Here is a 15,382-nt window from a genome sequence, read left to right as displayed (position 1 = left end):
AAGTTGATTGGAATGTATATAGTATTATAAAGAGACGCTGTTCGCTTTGCTGGTGAGACGTTTACGAGCTGTCACTTTCATTTATGTAAATTTTAATTTTACTCCGAGAACGTCACAGTGATACTACAAGATCTGTTGATGTTCGAGCATTTAGCATAATATCGTGTCGACAGCTGCTGTTTCCGATATTGATTTTGACGGAATTTTGCATTTAGATTGTAAAGCACAGGTGAGGCGGCGTCTCACTCTTTTTAATGTAACGATCAAATCGTACTTTTGCTTGCTCCATTTTATATATATAAGTACATTTTGATATTACTAAAATTAATCTAAATCAATAAATTCTATATGAAAGAAATACTCGTATTTTTTAGTACAATTAGGAAATATATATTTTAAAATAATAATAATAATATCCTGGGACACCATTCACACACGGCCTTCTGATCCCAAACTAAACAGAGCTTGTACTATGGAAACCAGACAAATGATATACTACATAATACTTTTCTTTAGTAAATACATACTTGTATAGATAATTACACTTAGGCTCAGGACAAACAGACATATTCATGTACACAAATGTTTGTCCTGGGTGGGAATCGAACCCACAACCTTCGGCTTGAAAGGCCGATCTACCAACCACGCCAACCGGCCGTCGAAAATATACACGAGGATTTTTTATTAAACCGAAAAAGGTTTAATAAAAAATTAGCTTTGCAATAAGTTCCAAACCTTCGCGTCAAATAAAGGAGAGGAGGCCTTAGCCCAGCAGTGGGACATTCACAGGCTGTTACTTACTTACTTATAAGCTTTCAATTAAATTTAACTAATTGATTCTTTTCTTTTACAATATCATATATATTAGATTTTACGCCAAGTCTATTGATTTGTTATAACAAATACGTAGACTTGGCGTATCAGTAAATTGAAAATATTTCCTAAAAAAATTATAATCGGGAAATAACAAAATAGTACATTTAAATATATTTTGGGAGTTTCATGAACTGATCTGTCGATAAACACGTATCACGTAGAAGGGAATATATAGGCCGTATTTCAATATACAACTAAATATAATTTATTTTTTGTTTTATCGCAATCATCGATTTACTCAATCAATAAATAAGTTTGATGTTTTCATGGAAATACATCAATACAAATCTCATCATCAATAGATTGTCTACTAAAAAAAAAGATATCAATCTTCAAGAAGTATTTAAACGTCTCTTTTAAATACTTCAAATTAGTATCATATTATATTGTAACATTTTGACATTCATTCTATCGCGTTAAGTTAATTTATCAAGTTAAATTCACTTGTACGAAAACGATCTCCAACTTTACTCATCGTCACTGATAGATAATACAATTAATTAAGACCTAGTTTAGCGTTTCGCATTGATGTGAAAATTACGAACAGACTGAAAATCGATCACAAATACCGGTATTTACAATTAAAAGTCACAAAATTTCAAAAATTTCAAAAATTGATTAGTAAACTTTATCTTTAATTTACTTGGTATCACCCACTTACCAGATATTCTACCGCAAAAAAGCAATGCTTAATAATTCTTAATACTACAAACTTAAAATACTATTTAAATTTATTCTACTATTTTTGTGTTCCAGTTTGAAGGGTGAGTGAGCCAGTGTCAAGCAAAAAGGACATAAGGTCTTATTGCCAAAGTTGGTGGCGCCTTGGAAATATAAGGAATGGTAATATTTCTTACAGCGCTAATCTATGGGCGATGGTGACTTCTTACCATAAGCTGAATCCGCCTTCTATTACAAAAATGCTGTAAAGCCACAGGTATATGGGTGGCAGTAAAAGTTCTTTGATTTCATATCGACTAGACAATAACTTGGTCTTGACAGACAAGTCAATAGTAAAGTATTCTCGGCCTGCTCGTTAAGACGCTTTAGAATACTTCCAATATTAATAAAATTGAGTTAACGCAATCTCTCTTGCTTCCGATGTTTTACTACGCCGACGCTTAATACCTTTATTACTTAAATGAAAGCCAACTGAATAAACTCGAATACTCTCAAACATATTATATTATACGCTTATATGATTATATAATAAGTGTAAGTTTTTATATATACACAAACTCATGTTAAAATAAAATTTTAAATTGGCATACGTTAATCATACACTTTTTTTAGGAAAATAAACGAAAATTCTGAATACCACTCGTATACAATCCGTTATTTATTTACTTTTTTAAATTTAACGTGATCCAAAACGTGACACACAAAAGGGTAACGAAGTGGAAAGAAATTGCGAGAACTTATAAATGCCTTGACTGTAACTCGCTAAACAATAAATAAATTACTAATAATAATAATAATAATATCCTGGGACATTTTTTCACACACGGCCATCTGATCCCAAATTAAGCTTGTACAGAGCTTGTGTTATGGAAACCAGACAACTGATATACTACATATACTAATTTTCTTTTTGTAAATACATACTTATATAGATAATTACACCCAGACTCAGGACAAACAGACATGTTCATGCACACAAATATCTGTCCTGGGTGGGAATCGAACCCACAACCGTCGGCGTGATAGGCAAGCACCCACTACACGCCAACCGGCTCGTCAAATATTATACGCTATTAAAAAAAAAAACTTTTTTTCGGTTTTATTTGGCAGTTATTTGGAATTAATTTTATTTCAACTAGCGCGTTACCTTTTCTGCTCGCCTCATAATATAATATAATAATATCCTAGGAAATTAACACACGGCCATATAATCCCAAATTAAGCAGAGCTTGTGCTATGGAAACCAGACAACTGATATACTACATATATTACATTTCTTTTGTAAATACATACTTATATAGATAATTACATCCAGACTCAGGACAGACAGACATGTTCATGCACACAAATGTCTGTCCTGGGTGGAAATCGAACCCACAACCTTCGGCGTGATAGGCAGGTATCTACCAAACACACCAATCGGCCTATCAAGTCTAATAATACAGAATTGCTTCAAAAATCCTTCCTCAATGCTAAACTACTATGTAAAAGGAATCCGTATGAAAATTTTCATGTTGCTAGGCGCAGTAATCTGGGGTTGTGCGTCGATATGACAGTTAGTATGTATTAGTATTATATATACTAAATATACTTGGTTGTTTTATCAATAGCAATAAAAAAAGCATACAAAATTTCAGCTCAGTTGGTTTGTAATTCATTTACAAGATTTCACAGACTCATACAAGTGAACTTGAACAAAAGTTTTAAATTATAATCATAAAACTAAATCTCAAATTTTCATACATAAACATTTAGAATTATAATTGGATATCGTATTCCTTTGATAATAGAGCTCCACATAGCGCTCTAGTTCTCGTTGACAATTTGTTACCCTTTGGGACCACGTAACATGATGACGTTTACTGCAGAATAGGAATTTCTTATAACTTTCAGTGCTTTAATGAATTTTAGGCTCACCGAAGTACGCAGATATAATATGAAAATATTGTATAAGAACTTAATAATTTTTGAAGATAAAAATCGTTTTTTTTTTAATGTTAATATGTTTAGATTTATTCATCTTTTATTATCAAAAATCAGTTATCAAAAATTCCTTTTGTAATAGATCAGGAAGACAGACGGACATATGGGTTACTTGATGTTGAGTCGTCATCTGCGCTCATATTGATTCCCTATGTCATCAATTCGTCGTCGAACATGGGATCTGAAGTCTAATGTACCTTACTTAAACCCAACAATACAACATATTGCTGCTCGGCTGAACTCTAACACGAGAAACAGTAATAAAAATGATAAGAATTTGTCGCGGTCATTTCGCTTCACTTATATACATACTTATAAGGGCTAACATACTACAGCTACACATCATAACTATGAGAAATAAATAAAATAATAAAAAAAGTTTACAGTTGCATGGTAGCGAGTGCAGCGTTAGCTTTATTGTTGTTTTTTTTATTGTGCGCCAGTGACGCGTCCGCTTTTCTATTAGCATCGCTGTTATATTTTTCCTTTGAGTCAAGTAAGCAATTCACTTTGAAACTTGACCCTAGCTCTTGTTTTATAGAGTTATGTTTTATTTTATAAATATATACAAGAAAAGCAATCAACGACGTCACATCTTAAATATATAATATAACATTACGCTCAGATTCATTCTCCATTCGAAATACGATAATGAAAATTCCAATCTATACAAACTTCAGTCAAACATCCGAATCGATTAGCGCGTGAGGTATTTAATTGAATAATTTCCGCTCACGAGCGTCCTCGACCTAACCTGCCGCTACAATATTAACAGTGCATTCGTATCGATTACGAGCGACCAAATAACCGACGGAGCGTTCACGAGGGGACGAGTCGTATAAATAAAGTCGTTAAAAGTAAATTGGTAGATACACCGATATTTATGATGCACGTCTTCGTGTATCCTCCGTTGATTTGTTAAGTGGTATATTTTGAAATGGTCATGACCAACTGTGACCGGATTGATCGCTAACTTCTATTCATTTTGTTATATCACAATGCTGACTGCAATGTGGGTATACCAAATTAAGTCGAAAAATTTAATATAAGCAGTATGGCGATGGTCGGTTTCAAAGGGTGCAGATAAAGTTGTATCATACTGTCATCTTCATCATTGTCACATATAACTAATAAAAATATATATTTAAAATTACTTTAAAAAACCGATGAAAACCATAAAGATATTTAGAAAAGTTACTTGATTTCAGCGAGTATCAATACGTCGGAACCATTACGAAACTTTGAGAATAAATTGTTTAATCTAATGCTCTTAGGCGATCCATAATAAGATTGTATGTAATTGAAACCAGTCAGTACAAAGTAACATTAGCTGGAATTGTTACTTTTACGATTCCACACAACCATAAAAACTGAATATCCAATATAGTACAAATGATTATTATTACAGATATATAGGTCAAAAGAATATAATCTTAACACGAATTACCCGTTGAATAACGACAATTAAAACAAAAAAAAAAAACTTTTTTAGCAAATTAAGACCAAGTAAAGTTAAGCAATTAGGGTGACCCGCTTTATTTTAACCCCCTTTATTTACGACGAGGCTTCTCTTTGACGTCAAAAAGGTGACACCCCGCAAGGCGCACTACTCCTTTAAATAGATTTTATCGCTTGCACTTTAGAACCCTAGCTCCGAGAAAAATTATAATCAAGATAACGAATAGTACTTAAACGTTTTTTAACTATATATGTTTATTTATACACTAGGCTACATGAGGTTCTGACGTAGTTAGATCAGACTTACGAGAGAGTTTATGATAATCTTCGTCGATTAACTTCTCACGCCGTAGACGATACAGGGCGACATTCGATACCATTAGGTCTTATTAACATAAAGTAGTAGAAGAATAAGAACAGTAATAAAGAATTGTTATTAGATAACATTGGATATTAAAAGAAAATTCAAAAGATGTTACCAAAAAATATGACGGTTCAAAATAGTCTGCAAAGTTGACCGAATAGCGTAACAGAAGGGGCACAATGGAGCCATTGAGGCAATCAAAACTGTCGGCTAAGCCTTTTTCTTGATAACTTCTGGCGAACCGCCAGCTGCGCCTGATAAGGGTTGATGCAGACGCAACGTTTTCTCTGATAGCTCACTAGAACAATTATGAAGCTTTCTCAAATCTATACGGATAAGATATTTTTTCACTCATATACAATATTCAAATTATGATTGTGTCGGTTCTCACTTTATTCTAACTTTTATTTCAAAGTTACGACTTTTTTTTTAATCGAAAAACCTAAACGATCGATGGTAGAAATTGTATTATTATTTGAAATCGAAATGTAATAAAAAAAAATATAAAGATAGAGGATAAACGTCGCTGTTCGACCACCCTAAAGGTCAATGATACGGTATCAAGCAGCCGTTATCCAATTCAGAAACTTGAGTGCGACATTTTGCGAAGGAGTACGTTAGCTAAGATTTATTGTCTGTAACAAAGCGAATCTTATGTAATAGTATGTTTCAGTTCGTTCACTATGGAGATCGGTATGGTCTTTTGTCGTACTCGAGTAATTAACCTAGTTTAATATCGTAAAAAAAACTGTACTATTAGTAAAAAAAATACATCGCTTTTACTGTATATATTATTATAAATAAAACAACTTTTCGTTCGTCTTATTCCCTCAGTCTTCTATATTCTTCATCTGCATTGCAGTATAAACAATAATCCATAAACATACATTTTATATCTTGAGAAAAGAAAAGGGCTACATATCGATCTATTCCTAGAATCAATCTGACTCACTTCAGCAGTTTGGTCTTACTGGCAAATTAATGTATGTTATCAAAAAAATACGTTTCTGCCTCGTGAATGAAAACTATGTGACCGCTTTTATATTTGGTCTTGTGTTTCCGTATCAGGAGATTACATCGTTTCAAAATTATTACAAAGAAGTTTATATTAGAATTCTACAAAGGTATTATTAAAAAAAATCTAAATAAAAATGAAAGAAATTCATCTATGTTTATCCTCTATAGGTTCCTAAGATATTCATCCGATTTTCATGTACCATTGGTAAGTTGTTCTGCATACGCGAAGGTCCAAAACGTAACATTTTTTCTTTATATGTTTTACCTTATATATAAACGTTTTACATAGACCAAGTGATTTGATGACATCCCTGTTTGTAAGTTTGTTCGCACATAAGCGGACTTCCGAAACCGTTCTGGGCTAACGATGGCCGACGATATAAACCAGGTTGAATATTAAACAGAGGTTACGACACGCCTTGGCATTGTTTCTATGCAATTATGTTGAGCAAAACGTTACGGTGTATTTTTTATCGCGATTTTTTTTTAATTGATCGTTATCACCCGAACGAGTTTAACGATATTCATACTTTTTAATATGTGATAAAATTATGTTCAGAAAAATTATTACTAACAATGCGATTGTTATAATGTTTCCTTATCGAGACAAAGTTTTTCCAAACCCGTGAAACTGCCACTGACTTACATTTATATGTATTTTTGAAAATAAGCTACTGTGGTTTTTAATAATATATAGAGTAATCGATTTTTTTTTTCAGCTTATCGACGTCCATTGCTGGACGAAAGACTCCCCATAGAACGCTAACAATCCCGATCTTTTGCAGCACGCATCCATTCTGTACCTGCCACCTTTTTCAAATCGTCGATCCGCCTTGCCACTGGGCATCCTTCACTAAATTTGCCTAAGCGTGGGCTCCCACAATAACACGTATCGGCTCCATCGGCCTGAAGACATGACCGGGCTGGTCATGTCTTCACTTCAGCGTGCTAATTCTACGAGTATTAGATATCGAAGTAGAATTTAAAATTCAACATTACAACTGAATTTCGTAATCTATCATTGACAATATTTAATTAATATTCAGTTGTTATAAATTAATTGATTAAATTCTTCACACAATAACCTCAAAAAAAATTAAATATCTATTATCAAAAACGGTTTTTAACTGCCCGATTTTTTTATGGGGTAACGTTCGGGAAGAAAAAATCGTTTGTTTAAAGATAAAGCTATATCGCCGCCTATGACATCACTCAAGTGTTTACTTTACCGTCGCCTACAACCTTACAACCACAATACGATAAAGATTCGTCGGCATATCTGAACTTATAATAACGTTTATTTTGACTGACTGACGCACAGCGAATACTATGACACTAGAAAACTAAAATTAGTACATTGGTTTATTTTATATTTATAACGTCAGCGGATGAAGTTAAAATTTCCATAATTTTGGAAATATTCACTTTAGCGGAAATGGGATCTCCCATTTCCCAATTTTACACGTACGCAATTGGGACGTTTCGCTAGTAAAAAATTAAAATACAACTTATGTATAATTAAGAGAAGCCGAGATGGCCCAGTGGGAAGAATTAGAAATGCTTAATTTGTGGTTATAATTCATCTCGTGTTTTACGGTGAAGGAAAACATAGTGAGAAAACCTGCATGTGAATAATTTCACTGAAATTCTGCCACATGTTTATTTCACCAACCCGCATTGGAACAGCGTGGTGAAATAAGCTCCAAACCTTCTCCTCAAAAAAAGTGAGAGGAGGCCTTAGTCCAGCAGTGGGACATTTAAAGGCTGTTACGATACGATAATTAAGTTTTCAGTTAGTAACAGTATAATGAGTAATTGAATTACCTATCAATATTTATTTATTCGACACGGCGTACCAAAACTGTATATACTGGTTTGTAAAGATTAAACACGTTTACCGATTTTCCAAATATGGCATCGTAACGTTTTCGAGTGTAGCGTGCATTATACTGATGTCGCCGTCGCCAGAAAGTAATATGTAGCAGCCGATTTTTGAAATGTCATTCAAGAATTACATTTGAAATTTATTTTCTTTATATAATGTTTTATTACAGTTATATAAAATTAAATCAATCAATGCCTATATGACAACGAACTAGTTTGTTTTTCTTAAACATCAACATCATAACGAGACACAGATCTTGATATATAAAGCAACACATCGTGTGAGGCACGCGAATGATCCCATAATGCGTCCCCGAGTCCTTGTAGAGTTAAAAGCTTCGCTCCATCTTCGTGCGACACACATTACATATATGTACGTGAATCTATTTCAGTGGTGTATGTACAATGTAAGACCTAATATACACTCTAAGTAGAAACAGAAAGGGGTTAAAGAGATGCTTTCTAGGCGAACAACGTGTCAACATCTTCGATACGTTCATCGTCCTAATGGAGGACGGAGGTGGCGTCGACCTCTTTACACGAGGAAACTTTATAACAAACTTCGAGTGTAAAACATTTTCTATTTCAAACAAATGTATGTGAATAGATAGAAATTTAATCAACTTAGATTCTTTTTGCCGTTTTAATGAGTTATGTTTTTGTAAAATGTTCATTATATTTTGTAAATAAATTTTAAATAATATACCTTTAGCGGCAGGGGCTTAAAGTTTTAATTTCACTTCTATTTATTAATATTAAAGGAGATTTAGATTTTTTTTATTCGTTTTATTGTATACATTTTGTACTTTTAATTAAATACTATTTAATATCATACCTTCGACTAATAAATACGTAAATTTGATTAGAATGTAAAATTTTTGTGCCACGACTTTTTATTTAACTAGGCGACATGGTCATTCATACAAATTTGGCTATAAATATGGGGTTGTTTATTGGTTTTAGTCAAATTTTCGTGTTATTGTATCACAATTCGTTCTATATGAAATCAATTCGTCATCAAGTTTTTATGAGAAATTCTTCAAGACGAGGAGCGAACTCGACGCAAACTTATAAAACTCGAATTTTACACGACACAGCTGAAGTTCTTCTGCGACTAAACTAATGGATGCTGAACAAACATTTTGACTATGAAAAAGTTTTATCTTTTGTCTCGCTTCGAAACGAGTTTACAAACAGAATATTGTTTTAAAATATTGCGAAACTTTACAAAAATTTAGTTATAAATTAATATTTTAAAGATTTTTCGCTCTCTCGTCAATTTTTAAAAGTTATAAAAATACAAAGACACCAGCAATTGCAATTTGTAAAATTTTATGAGTGTTTTTGCACCTGCTATCGGACAAGGGTTGATAAACAAAGTAACGCATACTCATTTTTATGGTTGACAAAACAAGACCCGCTTGCATATGAAATGAAAGGAGACAACTGCGTGAAATAGATTAAAAAATATATTTATAAAAGTGACGTAACCATTCCACCTATATTTATACAAAGTGTCACGCAAACACTACTGCAGAAGCTATATATAGTACAGTTTCGGTCGAGACAAGAGATTTTATAGCGGAGAAATAAAGGATTCTCGGAGGAAGAAGAATTGATCGAACCACCGGCGAACGTCATGTTACCCGGTACGCGTATTTTGAAGAAAATTGCCTATTGTACACAGGTAAATAATAATACGCCAGCCGTCATTCGTGATCATCAATAAACATCGACAACTGAATCTAAATAAAAAATAGATAAAAGGATAGCACGACACGCAATAGTAATAAAAAAAAAACATATGCTGATCTGCTAGAAACCGCAAAGCAAAGAATAGAATTAAACAATTGATTCTCAATGACTAATTGTTTTACGACGAAACGGACAAATGAGTAATAAACAAATAATAAACGTTAAACAAACTGTCTTCCAATAAATATTTCCCCCGTTAGTTAATAACCGCTCTGGGAGAGGTCAAATATTGCAGTATAGACGACAATTAGGGCTCGATGGAGGCCATTAGTGACTTGCAATTCCCCTATCTAGATCTTTCAAGCAACCCTTTGACCTATTAATTTATTTAATATTACATATCAGAACAGAAAATACATATTTATTCCTTAAAATTTAACATGGCGGGTTTCTTCTTATATCAATGTACTCTAGCTAACTAAAACGATACGATCTATCGGTTTTGTCTTTTTTCTATTAAATTGAACTACAAATGAGTGACAAATGAGATAAATCGTAGGCACTAGCATTCAGAGAATTGACTCAAAGATTTTAATAACATAATTTTAGAGAAGGCATGTAGAGAGCGAAATTTGCAATTTTCTCAAAATCATATATCTCGTCTCAAGGCGTATTAGTCGTATTCGAGTATTGAAATTGTGTTACGTTATTCAATAGAGAATTTTAGCTACTGAAATACAAACATAATAATAATTAGCAGTTAGTTATGCTATGCTTATACAATAAGTGAAGAATATTTTAAGCGATTAAGCAATTATATTATATTTAGTACAAATAGCAATATTATATAATATATACCAATATTATAAATGCGAAAGTAACTTTGGTTAATTAATGTCAAAAATCAAAAGAAGACACGATAAAACCAACCGATTTGTTTTTATTTAATTTCTCTTATATTGTTTGTATATTAATATGTACATTAAATTTAGTAAAACGTTGAATATTTAGCCAAAGCTACATGTCGCGTCATTTCGGTAGTAATAATAATATAATAATAATAATATCCTGGGACATTTTTCACACACGGCCCATCTGATCCCAAATTAAGCTTGTACAAAGCTTGTGCTATGGAAACCAGACAACTGATATACTACATATACTAATTTTCTTTTGTAAATACATACTTATCTAGATAATTACACCCAGACTAAGGACAAACAGACATGTTCATGCACACAAATTTCTGTCCTGGGTGGGAATCGAACCCACAACCTTCGGCGTGAAAGGCAAGTGTTCTACCAACCACGTCGTTCGGCTCGTCGAGTAGTATATAATGTATGTTTAGCTACACGATCATAAGCGGGAGTATAATAAGGGTAGACGAAAGGAGTGTGTTGTTAATCGCATTTATCAATACCACCTTAAGTATATATATGAGAGCGGGACTCTAATCGACCATCAAAATCATTCCCAAGAAGCAGTACGGCCATAAAAGTCTGCCAAATATGTTTGAAACAATACTAGCGACGCATTACGCCGAACTCAAATACATGAAATCGAAGCAAGCGAACGATAATGATATTATTAAACTAATTAAAAAGAGTGACCAACGGCAGTTGCTTTACAATTAATTAAACAGAATAAAATTACGATTCAAAAGTTGTTATAAGAGCCTACTTGGGTAAAGCACATTTCGATCGATTGTAATATTATTTTATAGTAACTCACCTGTATCTGGAACATGGATATGGAGTCGTCGAGCATCTGCACGCGCACGGCGAGCATCTTGCCGCCTTTCTTGGGCGTGGCGGGAGGCGTGCGAGCGCCGCCGTCGACGCCCGCCGGCGTGCTCGCCGAGTGGTGCATGCGACCTGTATCAAGGAAAATCGAATTAACGAATTATTTAATTTCAATCATAGTTTTACATTAGGTTATTCAAAAACCAATAAAAGCAGCTAAAATGAGTTCTAAACTAAACAGTTTACGCGAAATAGATATCTAAATGATAACATGTACATTTCTTATTTCACATATGTGTACTTCAATCAAATAAACAGAATCAAACTCTAAAATGGAGCCTTGAAATGTCATTGTTTGCGAAAACTTCATATTCCAATAATTAAATAAAATACAATAACTTTCATAGGCGAAGAATATTATTAGAATTTCAAACGCGAGTCCTGTAGGTAGATTTTATCTGCTACTAATAAGCTCAAGTACAAACAACCTAACAGCAATGATTTGTATAACTTCATAACACAGAGTGTATCACATGTTTGAACAATATTTTTACACTGAACTAACAACTTATGCATTTGCCTGTCAAATTAAAAAAAAACATATTATAACATATTTATAAAACAGAATAACCTGGTATATTCCATCCAATAGTGGAAAGGTGACCAGTTGAATTGCAGCTGCCGGGTGGTAGCTCGGTCTCCATCATATTGTTGGCACGTCACATTCAAAACACTGCACTATATACACTCCCATTGTCACTACACTATGCTACTAGCAGTATCTGTCACAGACGTTGTTTCTGTAACAAAAAGACTATTTTATTTCTCAATTTCAAAAAGAGTTATTATTTCTTACTTCTAAGTTAAACTAAATTTCTAATAAGAAAACACATCGACACATAGTATCTTACATAAAACAATGAATTGCTGTTTTATTTTTGGAGTCTAGAGAAAACATTGTAATACTGAACAGACATAATGCAAGAAATATGATGTGTGTATGTATCATATTGTTTAAACTTGTTGTGAAGAGTATTTATATGAACACTTGATATTCAAAGTTCTTGACATACTCTTATATAAATAAAAAATCCAATCAAAATATATTTTATTCAAGTAGGCTCTTGAGCAATCATGAATTATGTCATTTTACATGATTAAAAACAATTTGAAGCTCCCACTGGTTTGGGGTGTAGATTCTATTGAGAAGAAGACTCTTTTTTGACAAACATATACATATATAGATAATTAAATACAGTCAAATTCACATCACAGTAGATAGCCTACTGGTAAAGTGAAAAAGAGAGTGAGCCGTGACACCCACCTAGCTCAGTGTACTTGAATTTTTTTTATCGAATAGGTAGGCATACTAGCGAATGGGCCACCTGACGGTAAGTGGTCACCACTGCCCATAAACATTGGCATTAAAAAAAAATCTTTACCATCACTTACATAGCCTAAGCTCCACCAACCTTGGGAACTAAAATGTTATGTCTCTTGTGCCTGTAATTACACTGGCTCACTCACCCTTCAAACCGGAACATAACAATACCAAGTACTGCTAACCAGAACACAACAATACCAAGTACTGCTGTTTTGCGGTAGAATATCTGATGAGTGGGTGATACCTACCCCTGGAGCTTGTACATAGCCCTACCACCAGTGAACAATACTCATCGGTATTGCAATATCCATCATTCAATGAATAATGCACAGGTTAAAAAGCTTCTTAATTTTGATATATCCACAATTGACTTATTGCTGTCTCTTATTATATACTTGAAGCAAATATATCTTACATATTAAATAGTAAAAAATTGCAAACAATATATCATGCAAAAAAAATATATGTTACGTTAAATAGCATGAAACTATTAAATGCAAAATAATTTGTACATAAAATTTTATCAGTCCTTGATGCACTTATAGAAGGTAAGTATATAATAATATGCCATTTATTTTATTAATTTAGATAAACAATACTCTACAACTTCATCATGTACAAATAGTTCTAGCAGAAATTCTTATGAGTAAATGTATTATAATTACAAAAATATTTTAACAAACATTATAATCTCCAAAATATATCTAATCAGTATAGCTGATATAAATATATATATATTTGAATATATATAAAATATACTTTATATTTGAAGTTTAGTTAAGAAATTTATTTTAATAAGTAATTATTATAAAAATTAAGTTTCTAATGTATTTAGTGGGAATTTGAATTGCATATATTAAATCATACATAATTTGTAACTGATGAAAATAAAATTGTTGTAAAATTACAAATTGCATGCCAACAGTCCTATTAATCTGCAGACATAGCTATGAAATAATTTGTACTTAATTGCAGTTATCTAAAAACTGCATTAAAACTACAAATAGGATTATAATTGTTAATTGTGTTTGCTACAATGCTAAAAGCTTATATTAAAATAAAAGTAAATTAATTTTACCTTATTTAACACACTGACTTTATATTATAGCCCACAAATTATTATATTATTAGAATTTAAATACACAATATAAAGAAAATTACTGAATTAATAAAAAGCACATCATTGCATCTTAAATACGGTTCTAAAAGCAAGCAAATTAAGTTACTGCATACAAGCTGCAAGACCGGCGGCCTATATCACACCCCCAGACATAAATAGTAGCCTCAATGCAATAACCAGAAAATAGGTCACACGGAGGTGCGCCCGACTGCCGGGCCGACCGACAGAGACAACACGGCGCGACCTCCGCCGCGCCGCATCACAATCTAATAAGGACCCTTTGCAAATTTAATTACGCAAACTACACTCGTAAACTAACATATTTTACGAGGCCCTTAATGAATTCTAGTAGGTCTTAAATGAAACCTGTTTTATTTAGGATAAAAACCTATATTTTCTTACTTTCTAACAGCCTCGGATAAATGAGAGAGTAGACAACGAAACGAAGTCCCGAGTCCCGACTCCCGAGTTTCCTTCCTGTCAACCACCACTGGAGTCATTGATCTTATTTGTCATGTGATTCACCGCCACTTTTTTCAGCACTTAATCACGTCACAGTAACTAGCACTATTCAGTTCTTAAAGACTCCAAAACAAAAATCAAATTAGTCTACTCTATTATTTTTCGGCACTTTTAAATAAAAACAATTCTCACACCCAGCGCTATTTTACGCCATATTTATTTACTTTAAGTCTTTAACTATGTAAATGTTGCTAGTTGCTACTCTCGAGCGAAGAATGCAATTTTTACGTATATATTTGTTTTTTTAGTATTTAAATAAAATTAATTTCACATTAAACAAAATTGCAGAAACTTTTATTAAACTTAAGTAAATTTTACTCATGCTATTTTACTATAATTATTAACTTAAAACAAAAAGTATATTATTTGGGCAACATCTTTCCGTGCATTATTTTTAGAGCCATTAGCTGAATATTTTACCCCTAATTTTAAGGAAGAATAATAAAAATAAGGTTGTTGATAAAAAATATTTTGTGATGGACTTTGTGAACGTAGTTCATATGAGAACTTTTTTGTTTAAATTGTTTAATTTTTATTCTAGCCTCGATACAGTGTCATAGTATATTGTATAACGGCAATATGATTCTTATATAATACAATATTTATTTAATAAAGAAATCTTGATAAATTGTGATTAAATTTTTTAAGATAAAATA

General features: G+C 32.5%; 1 protein-coding gene across 5 annotated transcripts in view; it reads right to left on the bottom strand.

Moving 5' to 3' along the window:
* The window catches only part of LOC126776355 (FERM, ARHGEF and pleckstrin domain-containing protein 1), a 61,007-nt gene extending 46,135 nt beyond the window's left edge, over positions 1-14,872 (bottom strand). For all 5 annotated transcript variants that reach the window (XR_007669944.1, XR_007669945.1, XR_007669946.1 and 2 more), the window contains exons 1-3: positions 14,607-14,872; positions 12,332-12,500; positions 11,690-11,832 (exon numbers count right to left, since the gene is read on the bottom strand). Coding sequence is in view for 2 of the 5 variants with exons in the window: in XM_050498820.1 (XP_050354777.1) it covers positions 11,690-11,832; positions 12,332-12,407 (219 nt within the window). In the remaining 3 variants the exon portion in view is untranslated. The remainder of the gene's footprint in view (positions 1-11,689; positions 11,833-12,331; positions 12,501-14,606) is intronic.
* Positions 14,873-15,382: the final 510 nt, after the last annotated feature.

The sequence above is a fragment of the Nymphalis io genome, chromosome 2 (assembly GCF_905147045.1).
Source record: "Nymphalis io chromosome 2, ilAglIoxx1.1, whole genome shotgun sequence".
Taxonomy (NCBI): Eukaryota; Metazoa; Arthropoda; class Insecta; order Lepidoptera; family Nymphalidae; genus Nymphalis; species Nymphalis io.
This window is presented reverse-complemented; position numbering and strand designations above follow the sequence as displayed.